Below are 14672 nucleotides of genomic sequence, written 5' to 3' on the forward strand. Positions count from 1 at the left end.
ATGATGGGGGTGGGGGTAGGGGGTGGAATGCCACAATGCTCACCAATGAGGACACAGCTACAGTGTGGTAAATTCTGGCTGCTCATCTCTCTCTCACTTAAAAAGCAGAGGAGAGGCTAAGCTATGTTGAATTTTATTTGAGTGTCATAAATAAACTGGAAAAGAAAAAAGGAGTAGAAAGATAATCGGAAAAATATGCCAAAATTATGAATGGAAGTCATTCAAAAGAAAAGGTCTATTCTTTGACAAGTGAGAAAGTTTTAATTTCTTTCCACGATGAACACTGGTTACTGTGCACTGGCTAACAGAAACAGATGCAGCATTGGTCAAGATAATGTCAGCTGTGAGAAACCCTCTGCACAAATGACTGCATCAGATACGACTTATAGAAAGCCACGATTCCAACCAGGATGGCATGCTCAGGCCTAACAAAAAGACCCCCACTGTGCAGAGTGGCCATTCTGGGCAGACCTCCGATCTCAATCTTGAGTGTGGTCAATCCCATCTAGCCATCAGTTGTCTGAGGGTTTTGTGTGTGTGTGTGTGTGTGTGTTTTAAAGGAAAAGTCTAGTATTTTCATGTATATACTAGTAAAAATTTTGGTGTTTTCAGTATAGAATTTTACTTCTACTTTTAATCCTTTTAAATTTGGTACAACTATGATACTAGGTATTGAGTGAGCTAATTCATTGTCTAATGAGTGATGTGGCTTCAAACTGAAGTGTCATGAAAGAGAGATGGGAACACACATGGGAATTGAGAATATTAACTGTCCAAAGTGCAGTCACAATGGACTCAAGTCTTTAGCTCTGGGAAGACAGAGAGCATCAGGAATCTAAGTGTTAAAGATGACTAACCAGTAGTTTGATTTCCCAAAGAATATAGTCAACTATGGCTAACTGCCATTAATATCTTCTGCATGTTTTAGGGATAAAAGAAACATAACTCCAGCTAATGGGCCTCACACATTAGCCAGCTAACTGGTAAAGACACTGGGGCACTCCCAAGTAGCAACAGAGTGGTAAGTGAATGAATTTTAAAAGTCTCAGAAGAGTAGAAAATTAACTACAAAGCAGATGAGACAATGCTTAAATCAACCTTTAAATCACCAACAAAATGCATTACAATTTTTTTTATTTAGTTTACAGAAGAAATCTATTAAGTACAGGCTGCAGAAAGGAAAGGTTTAGTGCTATTTACATTCATTTTAAAACTCTGCTCTATACAAATTTAATTCTGATCAGTATGAACAATATTTTCGTAGATCTACTGCATATAAAGCCTCTTCATCAAAGCATTAACAATGAATAAAGTAACCTGATTGCATTTAAACAAAGATGACCATAGAGACCATTTACATTTAATGTTGCTGAGGGCCAAGAGTCCTCATTAAATACAGAACACACCGTAGTCTGCAACTTCATCTTTTAAAAGGCTGGATAAAGTTATTGATATGGAATACTGGTCTATATGCTACACGCCAATCTATATTTGCATTCTACAGTTAGATATTTTATTATGTCTTTTTTATTAAATATAATCTACACATATTTGTAATTTCATCCAGGAAGACTTCTTCCTGGTGAAAAAAAAATATAAAATCTTTTTTTTACAGGTTTAGATGAAATTAGCTCATGCTTTAGTGCTGTGCAAATTGTTTATTTATAGCATATCAATTTTTAAATTATTGGTAAAAATAAGAGTGGTGCTATTGATCATGTATGCTTAAAACTCAGCTTGTGATTTTAATACAATTGCAAGCACTGATTCCGAATGCAAACTACAGAAAGAAACAAAATTAGCATCTGGAGACTTTAAAAGGATCCCTCTGCTCTAATGAGTGAGTACACTCCTGGCACGGTTTGGATGAGTGACGGTGGTGCAGGCTTTCAATCTTCTGATATTCAAATATGCAACCGGATCTGCCGCTCAGGCTTCCCACCAGTTCTGCACAGGGACGGGCTCTGAGAGATTGGCCCCTCCACTTTAAGGCTAGGGACACACTGTCGCCCCTCAGTGCTGTCTGGATGAGCCCCCTGCCAAGAGGACTCGATGGGCAGGCAGCAGGGGCACCCTCTATAGAGCACTGGGAGCAGCAGGCATGGCTTCTCATTTGCTGCAGTGACAACAGTCATGCCCAGTTTGATATCCTGTGAGGACAGCCACTGTGGCCAACTTTGGTAGAAGTCACCCAGCATGTTAGATTCCTTCCCATTTCCCCTGGCTGGCTGGCCTGGTATTAACTCCACTGATGATGGGTGTCCTCCAGGGCGGACTACACGCAGGAGAACTTCTGGGCGCCACAGACACGTGCAGATTATGTGATGAGGAAAACAATAATTATTTTTAGTGCAAATTGTACTTGCAGCACTCGCCTTCAGACTTCTGCGGAGGAGTCTTTCCAGCAGCAAGGCAGTGTCTGCAGAGAGAGACTTGCTACTTCCCCTGGAGATCACTGTGCATTTCAGACTGCTCAACACACACACGAGATACAAGGAATAAAGGACCAGACCGAAAGTGTTCTTGGTTCTTTTTACTTTGTGAGAAGAGATGACAGAGTTCATGAGTGATTCAGTCCCACAGATGTGCAGGTGACTGTCCTACAGGTGTTGGAAGCTGCTGAATGTCCTCTGTCCCCGCAGTGCCAACAGACCGCCACACTGTGCTGGTGTTACAGGATCACACAGCAGTTGCTCTCACCAGTTTTCTCCCGATTTCTCTGACCTGGGGAAACAGGGCCAGCCTGGGTTAGCCAAGCTGCGTTTTGGCAAAAGGCAAAGACATAGTTTTAAACAGCCTGAGTTTTGCTCAAAGCCTGTTTTAATTTTTGGCATTTTTCAAAACCGGTCTGATTACTTGCTCCACAGGCTCAATTCATAAACTATGAAATTCCCTGCTCATCCAAATGTCTAAGTGGAAGCAGGCATGAATGCCGATCTTGATGGCTCAAATGAGGTGTCCTCCAGGGGGCTTACCTTGGGAGTTGGGCTCTGGCAGAGTCTCTCTGGCCACCAAATGCATCACTGTTGTTTTACCAAAAGGAAGTTTTAATGCTATGAAAAAAAGAAGAGACAATCTATTATATACATATCATTCCATAAAATCACTAGCAGGGCTTAAATGCTTCTGAATGAGTTCAGACTGTGGTCCCTCTATAAGGAGACATTCCCTCACCAGAGGGAAGGGTACAGTTACAAGTGACTCTCTGGCTCTGCCATTGGCTAGACACATAAATCTGTCTTGTCTGAGAAAGCAGTGTTACCGCTGCAATTGACTGCACTGGCCCCACATCTGCTCTGCAGCCTGGCTTTTCAAGCCATGTTCTATGCGATCTACAGACTGTCGGTGATCAGGGGTGCCATCACTACCCCGTAGGTATACTGAGTGCAGGGCAGCACCAGACACTGCCATCTAGCAAGTGAGGCTGGCAGTCTCATCTGCACCCAACTCAGTAACAAACAGCAGGCAGCGGGACAGGAGAAGGTGGAGGAGAAGCCAGAGACTGGGATTCCTTCCTTCATAGAAGACTTTTCTACACATTGGGCTACATCCAGAAGATAGGATTTCAATTTTTCCTGTACACAAACAACCACCTGGGTTTGAGCTCAGAAATCGCCCTGGTGGAAGATGGGCTGTGCAGAAACCCGCATTTTAGATGAATATCAAGCAGGAACTGGCCTGGTAACTCATAGGCAAAGTGTTTGCACAGCATGCTGCAGGCCTCAGGGTGCACTTCTAGCCATACAAAAGTAAACACCGGATCTGAGAGTGAAGGTATGTGCTCCAGATGATGCCGTACTCTCTCTGAACCACACTTGGAGCACTCCCTGGGTCTCTACTTTAGCAGAATGAGATTAACAAGGTTACATCTCAAAAAAGGGGACCCAGGAATGTCCAAAGAGACCAGATGACTAAAATTTTAAACCTGAAACTGACCGAACCACAGAATTTCAATAATGACAGGTGGAGTGAATGGGCTTGTAGTCTTGACTACTCAGGAGGCTGGGCAGGGAGGGTTGTTCAATGGTGTTAGGTCAAGTGGCACAACACACAGTGAGACCTTTCTTAAAGTGGGTGGGGAGAGGGGCAAAGGATGAACAGACTCAGGCCACCTACTGTGTCTGCCTACAGTGGCTGAAGTTATCCACAGTCTGTACCTCACTACTTTCCCCTCCCCTACAACAAGGACACCATTTGTTCCCACGCTGGGCTATTCTTTTCTAAGCTGGTGAGATGGCTCAGCAGGCAAAGGTTACCCCAGAAAGAAGTCTGATGCCTGAGTTTGATCCTGAACCCCAGGGAAAGCTGGAGAAGAACTGACTGCAAAGCTGCCTTCTGTCCTCCATACCTGGGCCTTATCCCTCATAGTAATAAAATAAAAATATTAAAATATTGTTGTCAATTACTTTTATTCTATTAAAAACAAAACAAAACAAAACAAAACACACCACTGTCTGCCTTTGTTTGTAGCTGCAGGTCCTAAGTCTATGTGACAGGCTACTGAGCAAGCCCATAGCTCTTCCACAGCTGCCATGCATAAACTGCCATTGCTATGTGCTGCCTCTGTAATACTCCTAACCAAAAAGGAAACCTTCAGCCTAGAAGGCAGACAGTGGAATGTTAGCAGGTAGCCTAACCAAACACCATTGGCCAACCAAGGGGCACTGTCCCCCATACCACTGTCTGAATCATGAGAGCTGGAAGTCCTTTAATTTACTTTCAAAAAACCTAGTACCTACACAACTGTCTAGAGATGAGTTATTTTACTAATTGTTCTAAAAATTTAATGAGAATGAAGCATCATTTTTTGTTTTTGTTTTTTTTTGGTTTTTCAAGACAGGGTTCCTCTGTATAGCTATAGCTGTCCTGGAACTCACTCTCTAGACCAGGCTGGCCTCGAACTCAGAAATCCACCTGCCTCTGCCTCCCAAGTGCTAGGATTAAAGGCGTGCACCACCACTGCCTGGCGAGAATGAAGCATCTTGATTTAACAAAAATCCTGTGACCTTTAATCTGACACTGAAACCGAGAGGCTGGTGGGAAGTGCTCAAGAGACCGGTGTTCAGAGGGACATGGAGACTCACTTTCATAGTCAAGAGAGGAAATCCAGCCAACATTTATTAGCTTGGTTTTTTTCTTTATTAATTTTAATTCAAGATCTTGTTTGAACCATAACAACAACAACAAAGTGGCCCCATGATTAATATATGCACAAACCAGCCAGGGGCTAACAGTCAACTCTCCTCACAGTGACAGAGGGTTGGTCTAATTAGGCAAAACTACAAAATAGAACAGGAAGCAAACAAATTCTACCTTTAAGTAGCAGTTATTCTTGTATTTCTAAAAACTGCAGCAGTTCTTAGAGCAAATGTAACACTGAAACAAACCAGCTCCACGTGAGCCCAGGCTCTACAGCAGCCCACTAGGGCCACACTGCTGGTCAATGAGGCCATAAGCTCTAACCCACGATGAGTCTTTCCACAGTGGACTCTGTTGTCCCATGTAAGCCCAGAGCAACCTGAAGGGAGATCTGATCAAAATCAACCTGCCTACTCAAGTGTTTATTGTGTTGACACATGAACTGTGACTACACAGTGACCCATCTACCTGGGGAAGAACACAGTACAGACCTCACTGTTAGGTGACCAGACTGAAGCAAGATAGCGTGTCCACAGCAGCTACTTACCTTGTCCCCACACAATGAGCACTTACCAAGTCCACTGAAAAAGCCTTCTTTTACAAATGAAAACCTGCTGTCATAAATGTGCCCAAGTCTGTGTGATGGATTTTAACGTAAAAGTAGCACATCTAGACCATACGTCCTGGTAGCACAGGGAAATCCCATATGTAACCCTGGCTGGCGGAGCTTATATCCAGGAAGGAGACACACCCAGAGTTGGGGACCTCAGGGTCTCAATAATCTTTTTTTTAGAAACCACAAAAGGCATTTAAAATAAACAGAGGAATAATGGTGGCAAAGCGGACATTAATTACCTCCTAGGGTGACATTTCCGTGTAGAAATCTGCCTTGATAAATGAGTCGCAGAATGTTTGGGCTGCTGACCTGCTCTTCTTCCCAGTCTGAAAGAAAGGAGAACTGGTTAGGCTCAGGCCCACACTGCAGAGGCTGCTGAATGCTCTGTAGAGGCCACCAGGAAGGGCGTGGCCTGAGTCCCCACCCAAGCACTGCATCCCTTGCTCCTTTCACCTTCCTCAAGTAGCAACAAAGAGCTGCAAAAGACTGTTCATCCTTCAAGAGATCAAAGAGTGTCAAGCTGCAGGCTGAAGTTAAGGAAATCACTGAGCCAGAAGTCTAGTCTTGGTAAATGGATCTATCATTTGAAAATCAATTTCCATTATCAGTAGTTAATGGAACATTATAATGTTCCAGTGCTTGCACTGTTCAATGTGTGCTCAAGGGCAGCAACAAGCTCCTCACAGACTTCCTTAGATGCCTGGGCTACATTGTCTTGCTGTCTTTCTAAGGCCAACTGACAAACATTCCACGAAGCTGAGACAAACGGCTACAAGTTGTAGTGTGGGCTGCACCGCAGCTCCTGCACAACACCCATCTGAAAACAGGCTTCCAGAGACTGCTGTTCGGACATGACGTGCTTTCCTTGGCAATTCCCATCAGCTCTTTGCTGCAACAACTGAAGCTCTGGGTTTAGTGTGATTTGAGACTTCCTGCTCACCATTCTAGTAGGTTCTGCTCTCAGTAGGAGACAATGGACAAAGTAGTTCAGAAGGCTGAGTGATAGAAAGGAAGAGAGTAAAGCCTGTCCTTGGTTGGTTCTGTTTCACTGAGTGTTCAAAACACCGTATGTGCATGCGCCTGATATATCCGGTCTTAGGAACTCAAGTGTGAGAGGAACTCTGCACGCCTGTCCCCTCCCGGGAATTCTGACTGTACTCTCTTCTAGATAAAGATCAGGTGAGACACTCCACTTCAGCAAAAATTACTTTTCATGCACTGCCTTTAAAACCATCATTTATACAATTTGTAGAATTGTATAAATTACCTGGCCAAGCATTCCTTTGCCATACACACAAGTGACAGTAACTTTAATCCATATAGAAAAGAGGTTAGGATTCTAAGGGGGATTTAAAGCCTGATAAAAGCATAGTGAAGCCATACATTTTTATTATCTTTCATAGCTTCATGAGATCTGCCCTTCCCCTCCCTCTCTAGGCCCCAGAGAGACATGGTACAGAACATGGCTTAGGGTGATTAGCACACCAGACAGCCAAGATGTCCGCCTGCCAGCCTGCTCCTTCCTCAGGTGCAGGCACCCAAAGATCTGTCTTCTACTGATCCAGAATTTACTATTTTTTTCTTACAAGATCCAACAAATACTTACATTTACTGACTTTTAGTGCATTATATAATTTGGTTTAGACCTAGAATTTTAATTTAAATAGTTTGTATAAAAGGAGCCTTTTTATGTACTCTAGTATATGCTGAGTAGATCTGGCAAACTCAGGAAAGAAGGACTTAAAGGCCTTTTTCAAAGCGAGTGACATCTAGCTCATGTGATCAACTTCTAGAACAGGTGTGAAGTCTCTTCACCTGGAATATTTAACACTGGTGAATATTTAACTCACCCATTTATCATTATTTGGATTGTTTTAAGGAACTAAAATAACTTTAAAAGTTCAAATTGCTTTTGCTAAATATGTTATATGGATTTGGCATGGCTGCATGTGCTTATAATCTCAGGTTGAGAAAGAAATTCTAACTTAATTTGCCTGATTTGAGAGCAGCCCAAGTAATTTAGCAACACTTTGTCAGAAAAAAAAAAACCCAAAAAGCAACAAACAACCCCCCACCCAAACCCCCAAAACGTGTACACACTCACACCCCTAAAGCGAGGGGCTAGGGATACAGCCTAGAGATGGAGTACTCACCCAGCATGCACAAGCCCTGGGTTCAACCCTCTACACTGGAACAAGTTAAACGAGATGGGCTACAGCAGTGTTACCCAATGGCACATGCCATGGAAATTGTTATGGGTACACTATGGAAGTTCAAAGGGAAAACTCAGGACTTACTCAAGAATCTCACTAGATAGGGAGGCAACAGAGAAGGGAGGAGCTACCGAATAAACTCCCCAAGAGAGCTCATGGGGGTGCAGCAAAAACCAGAACTCATGGAGACTTCACTCTTTCTGGCCCTTCTTCACAGAATGCATGCAGTAAGAACTAACTGTAGATCAAGTCTGTCTCAAATTTCATTTCTAATTGGCTGTGCACAGAGGAGCCCACCAGGCCTGTTGCCTCTGTGAAGACTGGCTCCTTCCTTCTGGGTTTTGACACAAATGGTTCATTGACATGGGAGTGGATGTGCACTGAATACACTCTACCTGCACTAAGGCAAACATGGCCTCTGGATCCCCTGCTCCTTTAATGCTTTGTAGTGAAAAGGCAAAATCTAGGGCAGTGACACAGCAAGCCTGAGTCTCACCGCCCCCCCCCCCACACACACCACCCCCATCAAGCACATCAATCTCATGCCCTATGTACTTTCTCAAAATGTGTGAAACAAGTCAGGGACAGAGTCAAGCAGCCGGCACTCACCCATGGGCCAGTTGTCATACACGTGCTTTGCGATGTCAGAGGCAGAGTCGTTTGGGGAGAAGAGGAACTCTTTCGTCTTTCCACTCACCAAGATGAGGCGCAAATTAATCTGCAAGTAAACATGGACACTGAATAAATCTCTGCTTGAAAACAGCATGACTGTACAGATTCCACTTACATACATGGCTGCCAGTGCCATTTGGTGTTTTCAGTTAAATTTTTAATTGTTATCTAAGTCACCAGGCAGAGTAAGAGTTTCACTTTTATATGTGTGGTGTGCCATTATACTGTTTTCTTATTCAGCCTCCTGTCAAAATGCCCCCTCCCCACCCCTGCTTTTCCCTTCCTCTCCAATAGTCCTACCCCTTCTACTTAGTACTTGTCTCAGTACTTAACTAAATTCCTTCAAAGTAACATTTTTTATAATGGGAATTGTTATACAACTTTATTTCCTGCTATTTACAGTAAGCTGCAGATGGTTTTTTGTTTTTTTTTTTTGTTTTTTAAGATTTATTTATTCATTATATGTAAGTACACTGTAGCTGTTTTCAGACGCACCAGACGAGGGCGTCAAATCTCATTATGGGTGGTCGTGAGCCACCATGTGGTTGCTGGGATTTGAACTTATGACCTTCCGAAGAGCAGTCAGTGCTCTTCCCCACTGAGCCATCTCACCAGCCCTGCAGATGGTTTGATGAAGAACATCAAAGTCACAGGGCCCTAGGAGATGGCTGGCTGGTAAAAGTGCTTCTGCCAAAGCTAAGGATCCAGGTTCAGATCCTGGGCTGCTGGTCAGCCAGCAAAACCTAACAGGGAGTCAGAGCACAGTGAGAGACTGTCTCAAATAGTAAATACAGAGGAAGACACTTGACACTGACCTCTGGCCTTGGTATGAAAACAGGTTCTTATGCATACCAACACACATGTACGCACACACACCCAACACACAGAGAGAGACAGAGACAGAACCAGTCACTATGCTTTTGAGTGTATCACAATGTCAGCAACTAAGCTGCAGATTATGGCTACTATTATAAAATATGTTTTAATTTAAAACTCGGTAAGAATGCCAGTCCTGTAGGGCCTACTGCCAAACAGCAAAGTAAGCAAGAAGAATCCAACAATCTTTTTCTGCTTCTCCTGGATTTTGTAAGTCAATATTTATTTCAACTAAACATATATTCTGAAAAGTTCACCTTAAAAATTTCATATTCCATAATTAACTTTATTGCTATTATTAAATTCACTGTTATCTACTCATTCCCCTATAAGACAGATATGTTTTTCTATATCTTCAGGTCTCTATATTAAAGACTTTAGTGGGGCTGGAGAGATGGCTCAGTAGTTAAGAGCACATAACAACAATTCTTGCAAAGGACTCAGTTTAAATCCTAGTACCCACGCTGGGTATTCAAAATTGCTACTTCCAGGGGTTTGGATGGGTTTTTCTCAAATCCAAAGCACTAGTGCATTCATATTCATTCATACATACTTTCTTTTTAAATACCTTACTAGAAACTTGGGTCCAGTCCCAAGCTGAACATTAAACAATCTGGCCTTGGTTTTTACATAGGACCAGAGAATGTCACTGTATGGGGTGAACTGTGACAAGACCCAGGTTACCTTCTTTCCTCTCAATTTACTAATATGCACGTTTCTAGAAATTAAGGCAACCAGAAAACCTTTAGACACCAGAGTCTATAATAAGCACATCTGTACTACCACAATACTGAAGTATTTTCTCCTTATAACTAACAATGGCAACACCCCTCCTGTTTCCACATGTGTTGAATGTTGAAAATATGCTGAAAATTGTAAAATATCTACCCTTGAGAATGTATGTTCACCAACAATCCACAATCATCTGGATTCTTATCAGACACAACAGACATGGGCTCTGATTCAATTAGAACTTGTACTCTAATTGCATGGATAACTCACCAGAGGAGAAAAAGGAACACTCTATATTTTAGGTGAAAAGTTTTTAATATACCCAATGAATTTCGTGCTGCTTTAAAAAGTGAAATTGCAATAATGAAAAAAAAAACTTACTATAGGAAGAGAGATGAGTCACAGTGTTGTGAAGAAGTTCATGCTGCTGAATATCCTCTTTCCAAACCTAAACCTTTCTCAGTGCATTTCAGGTTGTGGATTCTCAACAAGCCAAATCTAAGTACTGCCTCGAAATATGAAATACTCTGGCCTCAACCATCTGAATAAGGGTCTGCCCAAGCAGCGCTACACAGAAACTGTGTTTCCCTGGAGCAAGCTCAGGCAGTAGTCTATAAGGCATACGTACATAAACTGCTAGTTCAATCCCAGCACTCCTCCCTGACAACACTGCAAAGATTTTCCTAAGAAGACATTCCTCTTCAGAACTGGAAAAGTAAAAAGCTGTTGCCAGCCACAGACACATACTCTGGTGGGGGGTGTTAAAATGCAAGAGGGGACACATTGAAAATCTGTGCCTTCCTCTTAATTTGCTGGGAACTCAAACTGTTCTTTAAATTCTTTTCTGAAGAAAGAGTTATGCATATGGATATAGAAATGTAACATTTTAACATCAAGTTACAAGATATTCCTGGTATCCTCTAAAGATTCTTCATTGAGTGTAAATTAAACCTTTTGGATTAAAAAACCCTATTTCTTTTATTTCCTTTTACAATATCCACAAGCATACCCTACTCTACAAATGTAACTAGGTTCCTACTCTAAGTTCTCAGCACTTCGTTTTTAAAACTTGCACCATGGTTAACCAACAAGTTGGCAATACACTTTTTTTCACAGTTTAAAACAATCAGTTGTCTATTATCTGTTCAGAACACTAGAAACATCTGCCCTTTATGTTTGTTTGGTACCATCTTAAAAGGATTACCATTAATGTTTATGGGTGGACACATATTTTCTGTTTTGACACAGCCCTACTAACTCCCTACCTGCCTACGTCTTCATTATACCCTTAGTATCCATCCTGCCTCGCTCCAGAAAACACCTAAAACTGGAGGAGTCTGAAGGTGGCTCCAGACTTTAAGGATGGATTTTCATCTTCTAAATCCTCTGGATGGAAGAGAGCACATGCCAACTCTAAGGCCAGGAGTTTATCGTTCTTCCAGTTGAAAGTAGTTAGGACTGATGAAGGCTGCTTTGAGGAAGTCAGCAACAAAAATGCTAACAGCAAATGTATGCATTGAGTTGATAAAGTAACTCCCTGCCTGAAGCACCTGCTGTGCCTGGCACATGCTGGATGTCTAGCCAGTTGGATGGCCAATATCTGAGTTCTGGTTTTAAGAATCCTCATGGAGATGCAAACTGGAAAGACTCATAGTGTGGTATATAGCAAGGTGTGAAGTCTATGATACCACACTGACCTGTGCTGCAGGTAGCACAGCAGGAAATGATGACTTCTGGGTGTGCTGTGGACAAGTGGGTAGTCATCAGAGTTCCCAACATGCCATGGTTACTACATGCTGTCACTGAGTGGACATTCTGAAAAGTAAAGCCACTTCTACAGCTACCATGCATACATTTGGCTTAGCTTTCTAATGAATATAGAGCCTCGTATGCAGCCAAATTAGTATGGGGTTTTAACGGCAATGGAGGAAAATATTGAATTCCAACCACTCAGACAAGCACCTAGCCACATGGGCTAGCCAGTACGTAATTGTTCCTGTATTGTAGTAAGAATCTACAGAAACAAACAACCCACATGTGAGGTAACAGGGCCCTCCACGCAGAAATGAGGTAAAGATTCTTTTCTAAAGCTTAAACATGATACCCTTTGTGCACTTGTGAAGGAGGAACATGGTTAATCAGGACAAAATGGCTTGGTATGAATGGAGCAGAATGTACCAGAAGTCCCAGGAGGTGGCAGATGAACTACATGCTGAGGGCAAGGCAAAGCAAGGCAAGATAACTGTGACCACTGGTTCATGACCACAGAACTAAATACACATCTACATGTGACCCTGCGACTTAAGCAGTCTGGATAGCATGATCTTCCCAACATCTAACTCCAGCTGTGATGCCAGTTATGTAAGATGCCATCATTAGGGAAACCTGAGATTTCTATAATTTCTTATATGTGCATATGAATTTTAAACTATTTCAAAAATAAAAAGGTTCTTCTTCAGCTAGGCATGGCGGTGGGGCCTATAGTTAGTTTTACCTACCTTTGGGAGCGTAAAGCAGGAGCATGGGAGTCAGCCTGGGTGACATGGGAAATACATTGTCTCAAAAAAAAAAAAAAAAAAAAAACCCCACAAAGGATAATCAACGCAAATGCCCAGCTTCTTAAAAATGTACATGGGATTTATCATGGATCTATTTTGCCTATTTTTCTACTTTCCATTTGAAGATAACAATATTTTTAAAAAACATATTATATTAAAATAACTACTTAATTTAGGAAAAAAAGATACACACCTGTACCAGTACTTTGTACTAGGACAATGTAGGAAATTGAAAACGGATATGTGACTTTCCTTTTTCTAGAATAGAAGATTAATAAATGGCAGGTTTTGAATTTTGTTAATAGTACTATAAAAGAAACAAAGAATGAGAATATAGATTGATTTAAAATAGAAACTACCCAAATATTTTTATAGTACTAAAATATGAGAACTAGGAATTTAACAAACTATTTATTTATTTATCTATTTATTTTTAGTTTTTCGAGACAGAGTTTCTCTGTGTAGCCCTGGCTGTCCTGGAACTTACTCTGTAGACCAGGCTGGCCTCGAACTCAGAAATCTCCTGCCTCTGCCTCCCAAGTGCTGGGATTAAAGGTGTGCGCCACCACTGACCAGCTACAAACTCATTTATTTATCCATTTACTGAAATATCTGAAACACACTATGCTTTGTGTACTCATTATGAAAAACTTAGTATGAAAGTAGAATTGTATAATCTTCACTTAAAAATCTTATTATTTTATTCTATTTTTAACTGGAGTGTATATGTGGTATGTACACATCAGTGCTGAAGCCTGTGGAGTGCAGCAACATCAGGTACCCTGGAGCTGGAGTTATACGTAGTTATGCACATGATGTGTGCTAGGTAGGAACTGAACTGAGATCCTCTTCACAAATGGTACAAGTGCTTAAATACTGGGCCATCTCTCCAGTCCCTGATGTCTTAGAGACATGAAACATGTAAACAAGCAACTGTGGGAAGGAGAGCCATCTAGGATATAAAATTGGACATGTTCAATAAATATCTGCTGGATAAGTTTTAATAAAAACCAAGGAGCACAATACAGAGAATAGAGAGTAAAAGCCCACAGTGTACCCCTTACTGAGACAGCCTGCATGTCATACTGTTTAACCACCCTACCTTGCCCACTGCCAAAGTGGAGAGAGACCACAAGCCCACCACACAGTTGCCCATGGCCCTGCCTTTTATTTTCCAGAATCATTTTATTAGTTCAAAGCACAGGCATCTTCACTCAGTTCCTTGAAACCACCAAGGTCCCACTTCGCTTCAAAGACTGTTCCTTTACCTGGAATGCCTTGGCATTCCCCACCCCATGCATGTACCTCAATCTCAGTGCACAGCTCTGCCTGACTCCACTGGCTATGACCACACTGCTCCTGTATGCTTGACAGGGGAGGCCTAACCTAGCCTCCAAACTTAATCACTGCAGATGAAATATCAAAACTACACTGTTGAAGAGAACTGGAAAAGAATCTCAAGGAAGAACTGGAGAAGCCAAGAAAGTGTTTATGTTCCCCACTGAAAAGAAAAAATATGTGAGTAAGTAAAGCAGTAAAAATATGTGAGAAGTTTATTTACTAACATCATCTATGAAAACATTTAACCCACACAAAATATACCTGAGCTCCTGCCTATGAGCTCACCCACCATCAGTGGACTAAGGACCTGAGTGATGACTAAGCAGGCTGACACTCTATGTTCTGTCAGCACCTCATGTGATACAGATTCTAATCATACATTGCATATCCAGCCCTGCGTGTGGGAAATTTATTCAGTCATTCCAGAAACACCTGTGTACTCCACTCCTAAAGGCCTATAACAAAACCCTCTAGGACCGGTGGTTCTCAACTTGTGAGTTATAACCCTTTGGGAAATCATACATC

At 42.0% G+C, this 14672-nt stretch overlaps 1 protein-coding gene across 5 annotated transcripts in view; it reads right to left on the bottom strand.

Moving 5' to 3' along the window:
* Window positions 1-1117: 1117 nt before the first annotated feature.
* Window positions 1118-14672, bottom strand: part of Ubl3 (ubiquitin like 3) — a 52076-nt gene continuing 38521 nt past the window's right edge. For 4 of the 5 annotated variants that reach the window (XM_031338785.1, XM_031338788.1, XM_031338783.1 and 1 more), the window contains 4 exons: window positions 8578-8686; window positions 5995-6081; window positions 2976-3053; window positions 1118-2724 (listed from right to left, as the gene is read on the bottom strand). In XM_031338785.1, the coding sequence (XP_031194645.1) occupies window positions 2672-2724; window positions 2976-3053; window positions 5995-6081; window positions 8578-8581 (222 nt within the window). In that variant the 5' untranslated portion in view covers window positions 8582-8686 and the 3' untranslated portion in view covers window positions 1118-2671. Of the gene's footprint in view, window positions 2725-2975; window positions 3054-5994; window positions 6082-8577; window positions 8687-12999; window positions 13065-14672 lie in introns of all 5 variants that reach the window. The other variant, XM_031338784.1, reaches the window with a different exon arrangement.

This window comes from Mastomys coucha, unplaced genomic scaffold (assembly GCF_008632895.1).
Source record: "Mastomys coucha isolate ucsf_1 unplaced genomic scaffold, UCSF_Mcou_1 pScaffold22, whole genome shotgun sequence".
Classification (NCBI taxonomy): domain Eukaryota; kingdom Metazoa; phylum Chordata; class Mammalia; order Rodentia; family Muridae; genus Mastomys; species Mastomys coucha.